This window comes from Balaenoptera musculus, chromosome 12, assembly GCF_009873245.2.
Source record: "Balaenoptera musculus isolate JJ_BM4_2016_0621 chromosome 12, mBalMus1.pri.v3, whole genome shotgun sequence".
NCBI lineage: Eukaryota > Metazoa > Chordata > Mammalia > Artiodactyla > Balaenopteridae > Balaenoptera > Balaenoptera musculus.
In genome coordinates, this window is record NC_045796.1 from 21056943 (window position 1) to 21074540 (window position 17598).

The 17598-nt window shown below is 38.6% G+C and overlaps 1 protein-coding gene across 10 annotated transcripts in view; it reads right to left on the reverse strand.

Annotated features, from left to right (window-relative positions):
- Positions 1-17598, reverse strand: part of UTRN (utrophin) — a 504261-nt gene that overhangs the window by 340318 nt on the left and 146345 nt on the right. For 8 of the 10 annotated variants that reach the window (XM_036870974.1, XM_036870970.1, XM_036870976.1 and 5 more), the window contains 6 exons: positions 13777-13900; positions 9810-9897; positions 5035-5276; positions 4692-4872; positions 2275-2420; positions 1398-1610 (listed from right to left, as the gene is read on the reverse strand). In XM_036870974.1, coding sequence (XP_036726869.1) covers positions 1398-1610; positions 2275-2420; positions 4692-4872; positions 5035-5276; positions 9810-9897; positions 13777-13900 — 994 coding nt within the window. The remainder of the gene's footprint in view (positions 1-1397; positions 1611-2274; positions 2421-4691; positions 4873-5034; positions 5277-9809; positions 9898-13776; positions 13901-17598) is intronic. The other 2 variants (XM_036870977.1, XM_036870968.1) reach the window with 1 other exon arrangement.

The following is a 17598-nucleotide window of genomic DNA, read 5'->3' on the forward strand; positions in this document are numbered from 1 at the left end:
TACTGACATTTGGGCCAGAAAATTCCTCCATTGTGGCGGTTGTCCTGTGCATTTGCTGTAACCTTGGCCTCTACCCACTAAGGTGCCAATAGCACCCTCCCTTCCCCACAGGTGTGACAACCAAAAATGTCTCCAAACATTAATAAATGTCCTTCTGGGAGGAAAATGACCCCTGGTTGAGAACCACTGACAATCCAATGCTTGGATCATAACCAAAAATTTTAAATTATGAATAAGGGTAATTTGGGTTTTTAAAGTTGGAAAGAATTACAACTGAAGACAGACAAGGGGAAGTGGATCCACTCACAAAATTAAATGAGCCAAAAATACTGAACCACAAAAAAAACCCTCCTCTTCAAAATTAATGGTTTGTTCTAATGAGATCTCACTGTAAAACTGCAGCTTAAACTTAGAGAAAACCACTTCCTTCCACTACCACCACACACACACACACACACAGAGCCCTTGCCATCTTTATTCTCCCGGTCATGAATTGGAACTGTCCATTGACTCCTGTGTCAAAGAGCTTCCCTCAAAGTTCAGTGATCACCACACTTGCTGGTCTTTCTGGATCTCTTCACACTGATCTGTATAGTCCACCAGCTTCTACCACATGTTCTCTGATTTTGATTTTTAAAACATCATTTTCATAAATTTTGTCTCATATATATTCATAAATTTAATCTCATATATATTCTCTTGGGATCTAAATCCAAATATATATATATATATATATATATATATGTAAAATCTTCAAATCCAAATATATAATATATATATATACACACACACACACACACACACATATATATATCCCCAAATCTAAATCTATTACTAATCTCATTTTATTCACTGAAAAATATTATTGAGTGCCTTCTCTGTGCCAGGCACTGTACGAGAAGTATACCCTGGGATACATCAGTGGAGGAAAAAAACCACAAAAGACCAAGGTAAAGAGGCACTCGGGGGGGCGGTAGGGAAGAGGGTGCGATTGGTTCATTCTTCATCCAGATCTTTTCTATTAGAAAACCAGGTGATTTGGAAACTTCACTACTTCACTTCTCCAGCTTCCTCACAGGTGAAATGTTAAAATTCTGACTGTCCCGTCTGACATGGACTTTGACCACTTTCTCCTACGTCCTCACATTTATCCTTTCCTCTGGAACTCTCCATCCAGTTGACCTCTACCAAGAAACCTTTTTGCAAGGCCGAAGGAGATAAATGTGTTCCCCAGCACATTAAAAGTATGTCTTTGGTTGGGATTTATACATGCCAACTTAAGTACGTAATAAACATGGGGCCAGAAAGAATGCAAAATACTCAAATAATAGTTAGTTACTGATAATTACTATTTTACTCTGTAATAAACTTAAACTCCTAATGGCCTTTAGATTTACCTCAAAAGTTCTGAGTTTGGGGGTAATTTCTTCAAGCAAATGCAGATCTTCGGAAACCTTGACCTTTAGTCTGTTCCACTTTCCTTGAACATCATCAAATTCTTGCTTATACAGTTTTTCTACATCTGGAGAAACATTTTTCTCCAAAGCCTTTGTTTCTTCTGCAAGTTTATGCAGTATAGGTTTTTGATTCTCTAGGATTTCATCAAGGGCCTGGAAAACAGTTTTCAAGATTAAAAATACACACAATAATTTGTCTGTGCAGATGTAGTAATACTGGCTATAAACAGTCAAAGTCACTTTTTAAAAAGAATTTGATCAAAAAAGAATTGTGAAAGACTCATGAAAAAAGAATAAGTGTGATCAGAAAAGTCACAGCTACATGAGTTGTGTGTCGTTTAGACACAATGTATCCTCTGCACTAAAAACCAGCGGAACAACAGGCCCAGTGAGGGCCCAGTGTGATGGGCTCCATGGTGGATCTGTTGCATCTGAGGAAATAGTGCAGAGGCACATATCTTAAATGACCAGGGAAGCATTTTCATTCAATACAGTAAAAAAACAACACAATCGATTGTCTTCATTTCATTAAAGATACTTTATATGGTCGAGAATTTTAAGCTACTCACAATAGAAGGAGAAAAGATGCTTTTATTCTATTAAAAATATTTAATAACTATCTTTTAGCTGAGGTCCTACATTATAGTGATTAACCTTCAAATTACAAGAAACATAAGAAATGTTTGACTAATTTTGACCAAAACTAATATATTTTTTAAATAGCTGAAAAAATATTTCAAAATATGTGATATGAGATATTAGAAATGAGCCTAAACTTCTTAGGTCTATAGGTCTTAGGACCTATAATATATATTACCTTTTCTTCCTGCAGGGCCTTCTCCACCTTTGCAAGATCATTCAAGACATTCAAAGACGTCTGGGCCTTATTTTCGGAATCATTTAGCAGATCTGTCAGCGTTTTCAGTGTTTCCAAATACGCACGTCCAGGTCGGCTCTTCAGTTCTGTTTATTGAAAAATACTTACTTTGAGAAAATAATGGCAGGAAACTAATACTGTTATATGTACTGTTAATCTTCCTATTTAATAAGTGAATTCTAATACAGAAGAAGTTAAACTCTGTAATTAAGATTAAAAAGGGTCTCTGTTAGAGACACAATAAATCACTCCATTGGCATTTCTGAGAGTCATATAGTGACTTCATTCCTGCGGATGTTGATGTTTGAAATATTAAGTAACCCACCATCATTTTTCTCCATTTCATCATGATGAAATGACTCTCTGAAGATGGTACTACAATGTTCCTTTTGTCTCATATAATCTCCTTTTCCCCAGTAGCTACACAAAGAATAAAAGGAGACAAAGATCCCCTCAACCAGTCTTCCTCTAAGTTCAGGCGTGTAGACAAACTGCCATCCACAGAGGGGTGGACGTTACACTGAACACCACAGCCAGGCCGCACAGGTACCCTGAGAAATAACGGCCGCACAAGGCAGCTGGAGTGATGTCTACTTCAGACATTGATGTCAAATTTACAGACAAGCAACACTTGTGTAGAGAGGAAGCCAGTTCATTTGACGCACAAAGAGGTGAAACCAAGTAGCAGCAAAAGTCACAACAGCCAAAGGGTGGAAACAACCCAAACGCCCATCTACAAATGAATGGATAAACAAAATATGGTGTATACATACAATGGAATACTACTCAGCCTTAAAAAGGAAGGAAATTCCAACACGTGCAACCCACACAAAAGAACTTTGAGGATAAGTGAAATAAGCCAGTCACAAAAAAACAAAAAATGTATGATCCCACTTAGGTGACGTATATAGACTAGTCAAACTCATAGAAACAGAAAGTAGAATGGTGGTTGCCAGGGGCTGGAGGGAGGAAGGAATAAAGAGCTGCTGTTTAACGGGTACAGAGTTTCGGTTTTACAAGACGAAAAAGTTCTGGGGATGGGTTGCACAACAATATGAATATATTTTCCACTACTGAACTCTACACTTTAAAATGGTTAAAATGGTAAATTTTATGTTATGTATATTTTACCACAATTAAAAACAACAAAAAATAAATAAATTTACCAATTGTTTTAAAGTTAAGAAACTGAACATTTAAACTGCTTTGTCGGGGCTTCCCTGGTGGCGCAGTGGTTGAGAATCTGCCTGCCAATGCAGGGGACACGGGTTCGAGCCCTGGTCTGGGAAGATCCCACATGCCGCGGAGCAACTAGGCCCGTGAGCCACAATTACTGAGCCTGCGCGTCTGGAGCCTGTGCTCCGCAACAAGAGAGGCTGCGATAATGAGAGGCCCACGCACCGCGATGAAGAGTGGCCCTCACTTGCCACAACTAGAGAAAGCCCTCGCACAGAAACGAAGACCCAACACAGCCATAAATAAATAAATAAAAATTAAACTTTAAAAAAAAATAAAATAAACTGCTTTGTCAAAAATGAAAGCATATTTTGGAACAGCAAATTGAAAAGGAGGTACTCTCAAACGCTTCACAGTCTAAGTTAACTGAATTCAATAAACAAAGAGTATGGTGGCCAAATGCCTTTCCAGAAGAAAGGAAACATGATACATTTGCTTACCATGCACATACAGAGTCTTACAAGTCATTATATAATCTACGATTGCTGCAAGGAAGGGTATGGTTAAGTGTGTAGCTGCTTAGCATGCACTCCCCATAACGTTACATAATGCAACACAATTCCTGACTTAAAAGCCAAGGAGAAAAAAATATAATATATGAGGGATGAGCTTTCAAAACCTTTAACAGTTAACTTTCCCAAACCAGGCTTATTTCAGAAGTAAAAACTCTTGAAAATTTTTCAGACTTTGAAAGAGGAAGACGATTTCTTTGAAAAGAGGAGATGGCATTGCTAAAACTGCAACCATTTTGAGCAAACAGAAGCAAGTGATCATTCTTTTTAGGCCTGCTAGTAATGATTATCAGCTGGCCTCCTTCAGTGAAAAGGAGAAACAACATGCCTAAAAAAACTCTTTAAAAATCATCATGTCCTATTAACCCAATTTTAATAGCACATGAAAGCTGTCTGCATTTTTACAAACAAGGGTGAATCCAGGAAATAGCCTGAGTATACTTTAAGAACTGGAACAGTACCAGGCACAGAGGAAAACAGAGTGAGGCTGGTGCAAAACAAGCAAGTGTACTAAAGGTCTAAATATTGGGAGTAATTTTTAAGTTAAGGCAAACTGAGAAAGGAGATGGTGGGTTTGTCTAATAAGAAAACGCAAGAGAATGGGTTTACCGTTCTCGAGCTGTTGGTGACGCTCCTCTAAATCCTGTTGCACAGCTTGGTAACGGCCCACAAGGCTCTCAAAATCCCGCTGGACAAAATCTGGGGCAGAAGGCTGAGACTTCAGGGCTGAGCAGCTTGCACGCAGCATTTCAATTCTGGGGTGGTGGCTACGGAGGTCTGTTAATTCTTGCTATGAAGAGAAAATATGACCACATGATTCGCTGAAGATGAACATCCTCACAGAAAGTTAATCAGAGCAGAATTAACCTAAAGTTCATGATACAAGGAACATCTTCTGAAATACAGGACTGGACACAGAATTCTTTCATGTTCTGTATGGTTGTGTCTTTACCTGACAGGAATCCTTCAAGCTTGGCAAGGACTGCTGGGGAGATTCTGAAAAGGGCATGTGTTTTACCCACTCCTCTTTTGTCTTTACGGTCTTTTCAAGCTCATCAAGGTGCTTAAAATAAGCATTTATATCTTCCTGTAGTTGAATCTTTCTTGCTAGATCTTCCAAATGCTGGGATATATTCTTCCATTCCGATAATACCTTCTCCAGAACATTTTTTATTTCTTCAGTAGGAAGACCTTCTACGCAGACATGAAAAATAAGCAGACACTTTATAAATTATTACAAAATTTGTTTTGGATTTGTTATAAACATTCTAACCTATTCAAAATAATGAGGCAATGTCATACATAATGATCACTCCCTTAAGTCCCTTTTAACACAACAACATTGTAATGATGCACTTAAAAATAACTAAGTTTAATTCCTTGATAAAAACAGGAGAGGGGGAGCTTAAAATAGCAGTTCAGGAGGGGGATGGCCAACACAAAAGGCACATAAGTGGAGTGTCAGCCACTGCCTTTTCTACAGAACATGTGTCTCCATCCTTGGCAACCTACTGTTCTACTAGTTTCTAGTCTGAGCACGAGAAATAAAATGAACTGTCTGGACTTATCTGGGGCTCTGACATCAGAAGGTAGACCCTCTGTCATCAAGAAAAACAGCTGGCTAGAAAAAGGAGGAGGCAGCTTGAGACTTGTGATCAAACCACAGGTCACAGGAATTGCACAACGAAGGGCTGGAACTCCCAGTGCTGGGAGCAATCTGGTGAGCGCAGGAATACTGCACCAGTAGCCAGGCCCAAGAAGCATCAGCAAGCCTACTGGGAATGCTACACACAGACCAGTAAATGCCAAAATATCAATGCAGTGCTAAGATTATCTACTTTAGAAACACATCAGGAAAAAAAATGCCATTATGTTTATTACTGACATATAATTTTGTCTCATATTTTTGAGAGGCAGAGAATGTTCATAGAAATAAGTTACATATAATAATAGGTTTTATCATTGTCCTTCTCTTAATATAAAATACCATTGAATCACTGAAAATTACTATGAAAAGGTATGGGAAATCTACAAAGGAATCTTTATGTCCTGAGGAAAGCATGCATGTTGAAAGAACGGGTTTAACATCTTTATTATTTGAGCAGGAGCAATAAAACTTTGTAATCAAAATCCAGGGTAACGAGAGCCCTAAAGGGAAAAACCAGGCATATAAAACAAAAGGTCACTTAGGATCCACAGATGATGCAATTCTGAAAATTTCTGTAACACACCGTATCCACTGAAAATTAGAAATGCAAACGTGACATTACATAATCTGGATATATCACCCATGTCAATTGCTGAAGTAAACTGTCCACCATCACACAAGGAATAGACTATTACACCTAGACAAAACATTCACACCACAGTCCAAGTTCAATTATCCCTGTTAATGGAGGTCATAAACTAACTAAATTACCACTTTTCTTTTTTTTTAATTAATTAATTTATTAATTTATTTATTTTTGGCTGTGTTGGGTCTTTGTTGCTGCGCATAGGCTTCCTCTAGTTGTGGCGAGCGGAGGCTACTCTTCGTTGCAGTGCGCAGGCTTCTCATTGCGGTGGCTTCTCTTGTTGCACAGCACGGGCTCTAGGCGCGTGGGCTTCAGTAGTTGTGGCACGCAGGCTCAGTAGTTGTGGTGCATGGGCTCTAGAGCGCAGGCTCAGTAGTCGCGGCGCCCGGGCTTAGTTGCTCTGCAGCATGTGGGATCTTCCCGGACCAGGGCTCGAACCCGTGTCCCTTGCATTGGCAGGTGGATTCTTAACCACTGCACCACCAGGGAAGTCCTAAATTACCACTTTTCTGACAATCTGAGCAATGGAGATCTAGGCTGTGCGTCTGCCAGGTCATTTCTATTTTAAGCGGGCAAAGGAGTAATATCAGCCACTTCATTTACATGTCAGGACAATTTATGATAAACAAGAAAATTAAGCTGGCAAATAAAATTTTGAGATGGAAAATTATCACCACTAATCCAGAAAATAGGTAAGAGGTACTCATTTTACGTACTTGGGAAGCTGAAGAAACTTCTTCCATAGTTTTTTTTAATTCACTGACAATATTTCACTATCCATTCACTTTAGCCTTTCAAACCAATTCTCAAAATTTAAATCTCCCTCCTCTAAGCTTGATATAGTTTGGACGAGTGTCAAGTAATAAATAAAGCACAATTTACATCTTAAAAAAGGAAAACTGTGTATTGTCTTTTAAAATAATTGTTTTGCTCCCAGAGATCCAAAGTTGTAGCTTTTTCTATTTCTACAGAACATCCAACTCTTAGATGACTAATCAAAAGCCAAAATCAATATCCCATCCTTTTATTAATTTTCTAGAAGGGATAACATATAACATATTCCTGTCACTCTCACTTGACTTTAGCTTTTCAATCTATCACTATTAAAATCAAGGGAAATGTTTACAAAACATAGGATCATCATCAAATTCCATAGGCTTATATGTTGATATATTGGGAATTCTTTTTGGAGGGAGGTGGTAAAAGAAAATTTTACTTTGGCAGCATTGGAGAAATGTAGTTACATTAAGGTAAATTCATTGAGATTATTTGAATTTTGATCACTTTTGGTGCATTATATTGATTTATGACGGGTATTTTTTAATAGTTAAATTTGATAAGGTGTTGTTTATATTTGAAATTTTTACCTGCATTAAAGAACTTTTTTCCCCACACAGACCCAGTGGCTCAGGGGAATGTAAAGATTAATATTTTTGCCAAGCAGTTTTACGTATGATTCTTTTTCTCACCTTGCTTTGAAAGGCTTTTCTTATAAACCCTATTCCTTACTCCAACAATGATAACTGCTTTGGAGGTCTGCTGAAACTCTCCTTGAAAAAGCCACAGACATCCATGGCAGAATTAGGAATATTAGTTTGACGAGAATCTTCTAAAATGTAGCTTTTAATCTTTACATTTTTTGACTTTTTATTGTAGAAGATGGAAATATATACAAATAAATGGAACAGTAGAATCAACCTCCTGTATCAATTACCCAGCTTCAGTAATTAATGACATTCTACCATTCTTGAATTATCTATATACCCCTACTCACTCCTCACCCATTTAATCATTACTATTTTCACATTTCTTAAAGTAAAATTTACTTACATTGAAATACATGAAACTGTGCTGTTTTGAGAAACCTACACACACTTATCAGTACATAGAATACCTCCACCTCTCCAGAAAGTTTCCTGGTGTCCCTAATGGATCAATCACCCTCCTCCACCCCAGAAAACCACATTTTAAAAGAAGCTTGGATTATTTTTCCCTCTGCCTTTTGAAAAATATGTTGATTTATTTTGTATATATACTAGGGTCACACACACATACATACACAAAAGTATGTATGTGCCCAGTATATGTTCATTTATTTAGAAATTATGGAAATGTACCACTGTCATAGATTATTTGTACAGCTTAATTACTTCCTTCCTTCATCCCTCTCTCCCTCCCACCCTTTCTTCCCTTCCTCCTTCTTTCCTTCCAAACAGAATAGTATTTTCATTCAAACTCCACCCTAGCTAGGTGTCTTATTACTGGGTGTGAACAACCCCACTTGGAGATTACTTTTTCAAGTATTTACTTGAAGGGGCCTAGAGACAGAGCGAGAATATAACTTCCCTTGAGATACTTCAATAATTACAATAAATTGTGTGTTAAATTTATGTTAGTTACAATCATAGATTCTTCACTTCTACATCGACACTGTAGCTTGGAAACCAGACTTTATCTGGGTGTGTGTGGGGTAATTTCATGAGTCTATGAACTGAATTAAATTCATGTCTGTGTCAGCTTTTAGTGAGTGTGGCAGAATTAGAGTGCAGAGATTCATTTATTTTAAAAAATCTGTTATTAAAAATTTTTAGGATGGGGTGGGAAGCTTAGAAATTGGGACACTCGTCTGAATAGGGTCTGTATGTTCGGTTTAATTTTCTCATTTTGGGGGAGTGTCTGCCTTTTGTTAGTGAGAGTAAAAGTGGTTTTTAACATTTCCCACTGTCATTCCACTTTATCCATTATTCTAAATTTACAGTACTGTATTTTACTTCTCTACATGTGGTTAGTGCCGTTAATCCTACTGTTGCTTTAAAACCAGAAATGTTGAACCGAAATGAAAGCACAACTGGGTGATTCTCCCGGCCTTTCCTCCTCTTCAATACATTTGAAATAAATCCTAGGCCATGGATAATTAATGTAGAAGAAATTTCTTTACAGAGTGTAATTTGCCCAGAGTCTGCTTATGTAAGGATGCAGATATATGGGAATCTTGCATGATACCACTACACCAGTGGTGCTGCTTAGGATGCAGATATATGATTCAGTTCAGTTAGAAAAGCACATCAAATTCTTCAGTAAAACAGATGTTTGAATAATTACATCACTGGTTTTCTCAAACTAGTTTCATCAAAAAATTCCAGCATGGTGAAGTCTGGTAGGACCTTTCTACCTAATGCATGTGAATTAAGTTTTGTGACTTCTCTTGTAGCACAGAAATGTTCATAAAAAATGAAATTATCTGTTTTCATTTGACTTTCACGACTGCTATACCAAACCCGGTTTTCTTGGTTTAGCTTATTTTGTTCCTAAAGATCGTCAACTACTATAACAGAGTAATGGGGCACTTGGATGATGTAGCTTTAAGAATTGACTCCCATATGTCTGGCAAAGTATTGATTAAAAAAAAAAAAAAAAAAATCAAGGTTCTCACCTTTTCCCATTTGCTCCAAAAGGATTTGTCCGGTTTGGTTTAATTCATCTAGTCTGGAACTTCTTTCCATCTGTTCCTTTTCTATTCCCTGAAAATAAAGTCCCAATATAAGAAAAGTGCAGACTTTCTTCTCAATATAGTATTAATGCTTACTGAAGTTTTTATATTTAATGTCCCTCCCACATTCTCTTTAGGTGTTACAGTCAAAGTTTACCTAAGAAAATACCAAGATAAAACTATGCCATTTCAGGCTGCCCTCCAGAACACTAGAGATGATTAAATTTCAAAAGGTAAATTCAAACAAACAATATAAAACTTTGGTTTCCTTAAAAATGGTCTACATCAAAAAAAAAATCTTTAAAAGTCTTTGCTGAATTTGTTACAATACTGCCCCTGCTTTATGTTTTGGTTTTTTGGCCGCGAGGCACGTGGGATCTTAGCTCCCCGACCAGGGATCAAACACGCACCCCCTGCATTGGAAGGCGAAGTCCTAACCACTAGACCGCCAGGGAAGTCCCTGGTTTCTTTTATAAGAAGAAAAAATTTTACACTACCTACATGAGTTCCTATCAGGAGGAGGTAATTAAAATTAGTATTTTAGATCCAGAATATTTATTCACATACATGGCCTCAGTATACTCCACGCCATAAAAATAACAAGTTTGACTGAAATGAACTGAATGCACTATGAAGACAGAGATCACCGAACAAAAATAAATTAAGTAATACGAAAGACAGAAATAATTTGAGCCCAATATCATTTGTTGGTGTTACACTAAGTGTAGGGTCTAACACAAACTTCAATTACCAGCATAATTCATACATAATTTTTTAACAATAACAATATGCTTTAGGACCCAAACCAAAGTATTTTATCCTTTATATTCAAAGAGTGGCTCTTAATTTTAATATTTATGTCTCTATGATTTTATATTCTCAATGTCCCTATATCTCAGAGACAGGGGAAGACAAAATCTTCCAGAATTAGTTAGAAAGGGCTGAGCAAAACCATGGAAACACACATACACACACACGTGTTGTATACACAGTCAGTATTTGAAATTTCTCCATTTGATAATTACCTAACCACTCAAATAGTGTCCAAAAGAGCACAATCAAAGCATCCAAGCAACCCATATTACTTCAACCAGACAACCTAGAGAAGAATCCCACTTCTAGGGTCTATGAATGTAAGCACTATCAAATAAATTTAACTCTCCTATTTTGATCCACACAAACCTTAATGTGACCAAGTCAAACAACCATTTTTATAGTCAAAGATCAAGAAAGAACAAGAGATTCTACGAAACACCACTTATTTTTGTTAAACTATCAATGTAAAAAGTCACCGTCAAACTGGAGAAAAATTATTACCTGCTTTATACAAACTGATTTTTTGCTACTTTTTTATGGTGGTGGTAGATTAGACTAGGGATTCTCCACCCAGGTATTGCATCAGTGGGAACAAGTTATTCTTTCACTAAAATAAAATTAAGTTGATATTTCCCAAATTTGCAAGAAAAATTAGCGATTAAAGCAATGGTTAAATTTCCTTTATGTTACATTTTTCTCAGATCTTTGGCATCTACTACTTCTTGTCTGAAACAACAAACGAACTTATAAATAAAGGAAAAACACAGGAACTGCCAATCATGCCTTACATAAACATACACAATTGTTACTTTTATCCCCTCAAATATCAGAGTAACAATTTCTGGAAGTAAAATTGTTCCTAGATCACAGGATGGCATTTAACTTCTCAGTGTTTTGTGGGACTTGTTCCATAAAGATCACTGTAGCTTCCAAATTCTCTGCCACTTTACTGCCTTTGAGAATTGGGTTGTTGAACGATCATTAATATCATCTGCTGGCCTTCCAGAAGCATATGGAATGATGGAGCACAGCCCCCATGCCTGGCTCTCTTGACCCCCTGTGCAGAGGGCTCTGATGACGGTGCTTCCACATTCCCCCTCTCCACAGTCATCACGGTCTCCTTCCATAAGCCAAGAACTTCATAGAGTGCTGAAAATACAGGTTTCAAGGGAAAATCATCCACACTTCCTAAGCAGTGGCAGCAGGCATATAAACAAATAATGACATAAATGCAATAAGGGCTTTCACAGAGGTATGGTCAAAGCAATACGGAATCTGCCTAATGAGGCTAAAGGAGGCTTTCTGAAGTAGGAGGCATTTCAGCCACACAGCAAAGGCTTAATAAAGGGCCATTCGGAGCCCGGAAAGCAACACATGGGGAAGGCAGGATATTGAGAAAAGCGTAGGAGCCAGGAGGGCTGGAGCTCTGACGAGTGAGTGAGAGGTGCTGAGTTTCTGCTTGGAGGTAGGGAAGAGAGCTGTCTGGAAGTGCCTTGTAAGGGCACTGTGGCCTTTACATTTTATCCCCACAGCAATGGCAAGTCATTAATTAATTGCAAGCGCTGGAGCTGTATAATCAAATTTATATCTTAGAACTCATCAAGAGTGAGATGATATTATTAGTAACAATGACATTAAATAATAACAGTAATTTCATAAATGTGTATTTTAATGAGAATTATTTTAATAGTTCACTGTTAAGTAAAATGTTGGCTGATGGTTTGAACTGGACATCTTAAAGCTATGTTAAGAAGATGTACTACTATTGAGATGATTATCTTTTAAAATTTATTTGATTTGAATTTAAATCTACTAATGCTGTATATTAATAGATTTTCTAATTTTAGACTATTTGTGGATTCCTATAAAAAACATACTGTTTGGTTATAAGTAAAAGATTGCCTTTTCCGATATTATTGAGTTCTAGTTGCTAGCATTTTAAGTTTAAAAAAATATCCTTTTTAAATGACATGTAAAAAGGGAAGGTAAACAGTGGCAAATGCTGCAAAGAAAGGAAGTCTGATGAGAATAGAAATCTATCCTTTGGATTTTGAAAGCAATCGTCAATGGTGACCTCTAAATAAGAACAGTTACAGTGGAATGATAAGGCAAAAATCAGTCTCAACTTCTCATCCAAACATTCAAAGTCAGCCAGGGTCTGATCCTAAACCACCTCTCCAGCCTTAACTCTCTACTACTTTTACACATACGCCTAGCACAAAACAAAACGAATTATCTGTTCCAAGCATCACAACACGCTTGCCCCCCTCCGAGCCTCTGCTCAGGGGCACTGCCTGCCTGGTGTGCCCTTCTGACCAGCTCCAAGCCCCCTCCTTCAGTGTCACTTTGCCTTCTGGACTTCACCAGTGTATAGGGACAGCTGCAAGCCTGGCCTCCTCTCAATTCCATCGGTACCTACCACTTTCTAACTCACATCATCTACACATACGTCTTGTTTTTTAAACATTCACCAAACTCTTTATAAACGCCATTGCTGATGCAGATGGTGATACAGACTTGCTCTTGGTGCCTAAATAATTTATGCAAGGATGTACAGAGACTTAATGAACCCCAAAGACATAAATCACTGCAATCTCCTGTTGTAATTTACAGTAACACACGTGCGGTACAAAGTAGCAGAGCTACAATCCCATACATTTTATAGTGTTTATTTGTTTTAAATATGTCTCTCCTCTAAAAAGAATGTATATAGAAGAAATCTTGAGATTTGAAATAGTTTCTTGCATTCGGAAGGCAAAACATTTTCAGCATACACACATGTACTATTAGATACCATATTAAGATAGATCTAATGAAGCTAAAAATTAGTAAGGACAACCAGATCACCTTAGCAAGTGTCCCTTCCTGCACATCTCAATTAACCGGTTAAGGAAGGAGGAAAAAAAACTCCTCCTCCACACAGGGATCCAATGCCAGCCAGCTTGAATAGATTCAAAATGTACTACAGCGTTCTAAAAGGTATCTTACGGCTACATTTTGCAAGATTTTGGATCCCATCACATCTTTATGCCAACAGCAAATCCATCCTGATGAAATATTTTATTCACTGTGATATTTTTGTTTTATGTTTTACCTTCAACTTCTTTTTCATTTCTGATGTTCCTTGCATCTTCTTATACTCTTTTATCTCTGTGGCCTGAATGGCAGTCTTTGATTTCAAGATCCAGTTCAACAGCTCAGCACTTACGGCATCAAACCTGATTTGAGATTCAGATGTTACCAAATGTCAGTCATTTTCTTCTATTGTTTCACTTGGCTCAAGAAAGAGGCGTGTGTTTTTAAGCACTCCTCAAAAATAAAGCCAACCCAGAAATACAGTAGCATACAAAATAAGATCATACATTTACAATTAAAAGTATGAAAAACAGGAACAAAATCGTAATGTCAATAAATAAAGAAAATAATTAAATAAAAATTTTAAACATTATAAGAAACCACTTATACTTTCGTAAACCCTTTGTAGATCATGAAAAACAGATCTGGTTAGATCACAGCAGAAAAGAACAAGTACAGACATTCCTAAGTTAATGCCTTCTTTAATTCAACATGTAATGACTGAGTCTCCTATATGCCAGGCACTGGCCTGGGCTCTTAATGTGAAGGTAAACCAGCACAATCCCAGGAATTCACAGGATGCCTCCTAACCCAATCGGGGAGGGAATGGCTTCCTGGGGAACAACAGCATCATGCCCAGGAGCTTTCCGCATAAAGGGAGAACAAAGAAAGGGAGGAACACACTTTGCACACTATAAGTAGTTAGGTGTGGCTGGGATAGCAAGCACTACTCGGGGAGGAACAATTGACAACGTGGCAGAGAGCCACAGGGACCAGTAACTGGAAAGCCCTGCAGGACAGATTAAGGCGTTGGACCTTACCCAAAAGACAGCTGAGAGCCAGTGAGGGGTTTAAAGCGTGGGACGGACGTGATTATATTTACCCTTCTGTGTTCACTGAGGAGAAAGAATAAAGAGAGGCAAGTCCAGAGAACAGGCTGTGGTAGTATCGGAAGCCGAACCAAATGACAGTGGAGAAGGAGAAAAGGGGGACAGACTTGAGAGGTGTTGAGAAAGTCAGTCAAAACCACAGTGAGGAGAAACAAGTCACTGGTTGCTGGCCATATGCCAGGCCCTTCTCTAAATGGTTTATATGCATTATTAAGTCAAGGAATCCTCACTGACAACCCTGTGAGTATGCACTATTATTATCCTTTCTAATGATGCAGCAATTGAGCTCCAAGAGGTTTTAAATAACTACTCCAGGCAGCAAAGCTAACAAAAGGTAGAGCTGGGATTCAAGCTGAAGAGTCTGTGCTCTTGTCCAGGGCTTTGCCCCAGGGCTTCTCAAAGCAACATCTGGGTATTTTCAGAGACTTTCAGGTAAGCACAGGTTGTCCTTGCTGATTCTTTTGGGAAACTTGGCTCAAAGTGTTTCTAGTGAATTATGAATATTTGTCTTTGCATCAAGATAAATTTTTCTTGTACCTTGAATGGGATTTTGTGACACTCTAGGTACATAACCAGGGGTCACAGTATCACTCAAACAAGGGTACACGCCTCCTGTCGTCTTAAGAGCAGATTTCTATTTAATCTTTCAGAGAAGAGGAGCACAAACCAAAGATCATATGTTTTAAATGACTTTGGAGACTTACTCCATCTCTGCCCTCAATGTAGCAAGAGCAATGTGAACGCCTTAGAGGCCCAGCGATCTCAGGTCATGTTAACAGAAATGTATCTAGATTATAGGAAATGACTGTCCCTATGGTGACTGAAAACAAAAAACAAAACAAAACAAAAAACAGCCACTAGCAGCACCAGGAGAAGAGAAGGGGAAATAAACCATCATTTCTGAAGCATGTATTATAAGCTGTGCTAAGCAGTTATTCAAGGTTCACATCTGCTCGGACAGCCCATTTTAAGACAAGCTAATAGTGTAAGACAAGCTAATAGTGTAATAATAAGACAAGCTAATCAGACTAAAAACATTAAAGGATCTGGAAACCATGTCACATTAGGATGCTTAAGAATACTTAAGACTTTAGGACAATGTAAATTAGAATATGAAACCTACCCTGAAATTCTGAAGAGGTACCATATTGAAGAGAGATGATGTAGCTCTACATCACTCCAAGATGCAAAACTAGCACACATGAATAGACTTAGAGGGGCAAACTTTGGGCAAAATTTCTAATAAGGAAACTTCACTGCCGTCTGTTATAATGAACTGGATGTACTCAAGCCTCTATTTGTCCAGGAATGAACTGAAGGCATTTCTGCATCAATCAAATCATGGATAAAAGACTGTGGAATTCACAACTAGGTGCCCACCCAACAGACACCTCCCTCCCCACACTTCTTCCTTGCTGCCCGAGTACCCCAGAACACAACTATAGAGACTGAAAAGGCAGGACAGTTTCAACCTCCCAGGAACCCAAGGTGTGGGCAAGTGACTGAGTCCTGGCCAGTGAGACCAGGGTGCGGGAGTTAGCTGATATCTTCCAGGAAAGGTTTTTCTCCCTGATTAAAAATTTTTAAACTAAACAAATTAGGAAAAACTGCTCTACCTGCCTATAAAGCAGGTTATACAAGGATGTCATGCCCAGTGCTACAGCAGCATCTTGGGACCATGAGAAGACAAGGGAAAAGCCAACATGCTGAGGAGGGCAGAGACAAGGTGCCAGGACGCTGACCCACAGCATCCCATTAAAACTGCCCCACCTCCGGATTTCCTGTAATGTGAGATAATCAATGACCTCATTGTTTAAGTCACTTCGGGTACAGAATTCTGTTTCTTGCAGCAGAATTCACCCTATATAACATGGTCGTGTTTAAGATTTTATAGTTATGCACTGTGATATTGTGATGTATAGTAAGAAATGTATATTTGGTCTTTGTCCCTATTTCTGGCACAGTGTTCCCCAAACCCTTGGAATTTCCAGTGATGAGAGCCACAAAGGTGTCATTTGTTATGTTAGTGAGATGACTTTTGGATCCCAGCTAAAAAGGTGGGCTGGTTGTCAGGAGACCCAACCCTGTGATTAGAGGGTTGGAACTTTCGGTCTCACCCCCCTGACCTCAGGGGAGAGGAGAGGGGATGGAGGTTGAATCAATCGCCAAAGGTCAATGATTTAATCAATCATGACTATGTAAAGAAGCCTCCCTAAAAACCCAAAAGGATGGGGTTCAGAGAGCTTCGAGTTGGTGAACACATGGATATTCAGAGAGAATGGGGCACCTGGAGAGGGCATGGGAGGTCTGCACCCTTTCCCCATGACTTGCCCTGTGCATCTCTTCAGTCTGGCTGTTCCTGGGTGGCATTCCTTTTATAATAAACAGATAATCTATTAAGTAAAATGTTTCTCTGAGTTTTGTAAGCTGCTCTAGTCAAATTAACTGAACCAGAGGAGGTGGTGTTAGAAACCTCTGAATTATAACCAGTTGGTCAGAATACAGGTAACAACCTGGATTTGCGACTAGCGTCTGAAGTCCCAGGAGGAGGTCGTGGAAACCTCCAACCTGTAGCCAGTCGGTAAGAAACACAGGTAACCTGGGCTTGTAACTGGCATCTGGTCTGGGGCAGGGGAGGAGGAAGAGAAAGCAGTCTTGTAGGACTACACCTGTGAAGTCAGAATTGGTACCAGAACGTATTTATGCACCCTAGTCTTTTACAACCTTCCCAGCTTCCAAATGCACATAGTCAGCACTGGAGAGACACCCTGCCAGATACACTGACAGAATATAAGCACTCAGGAAATGAAAGGTCTATGGTGATATCAACATCAGAAGCATCTCCCTCATCTGCTACCTTGGCTCCAGAAGTAAAAGTTCCACAGCCGCTGCTTGCAACTCAGAGGTCCACTGGTCCTGCAAGGAGATGCTCTTAGGAGGACTGCCTTATT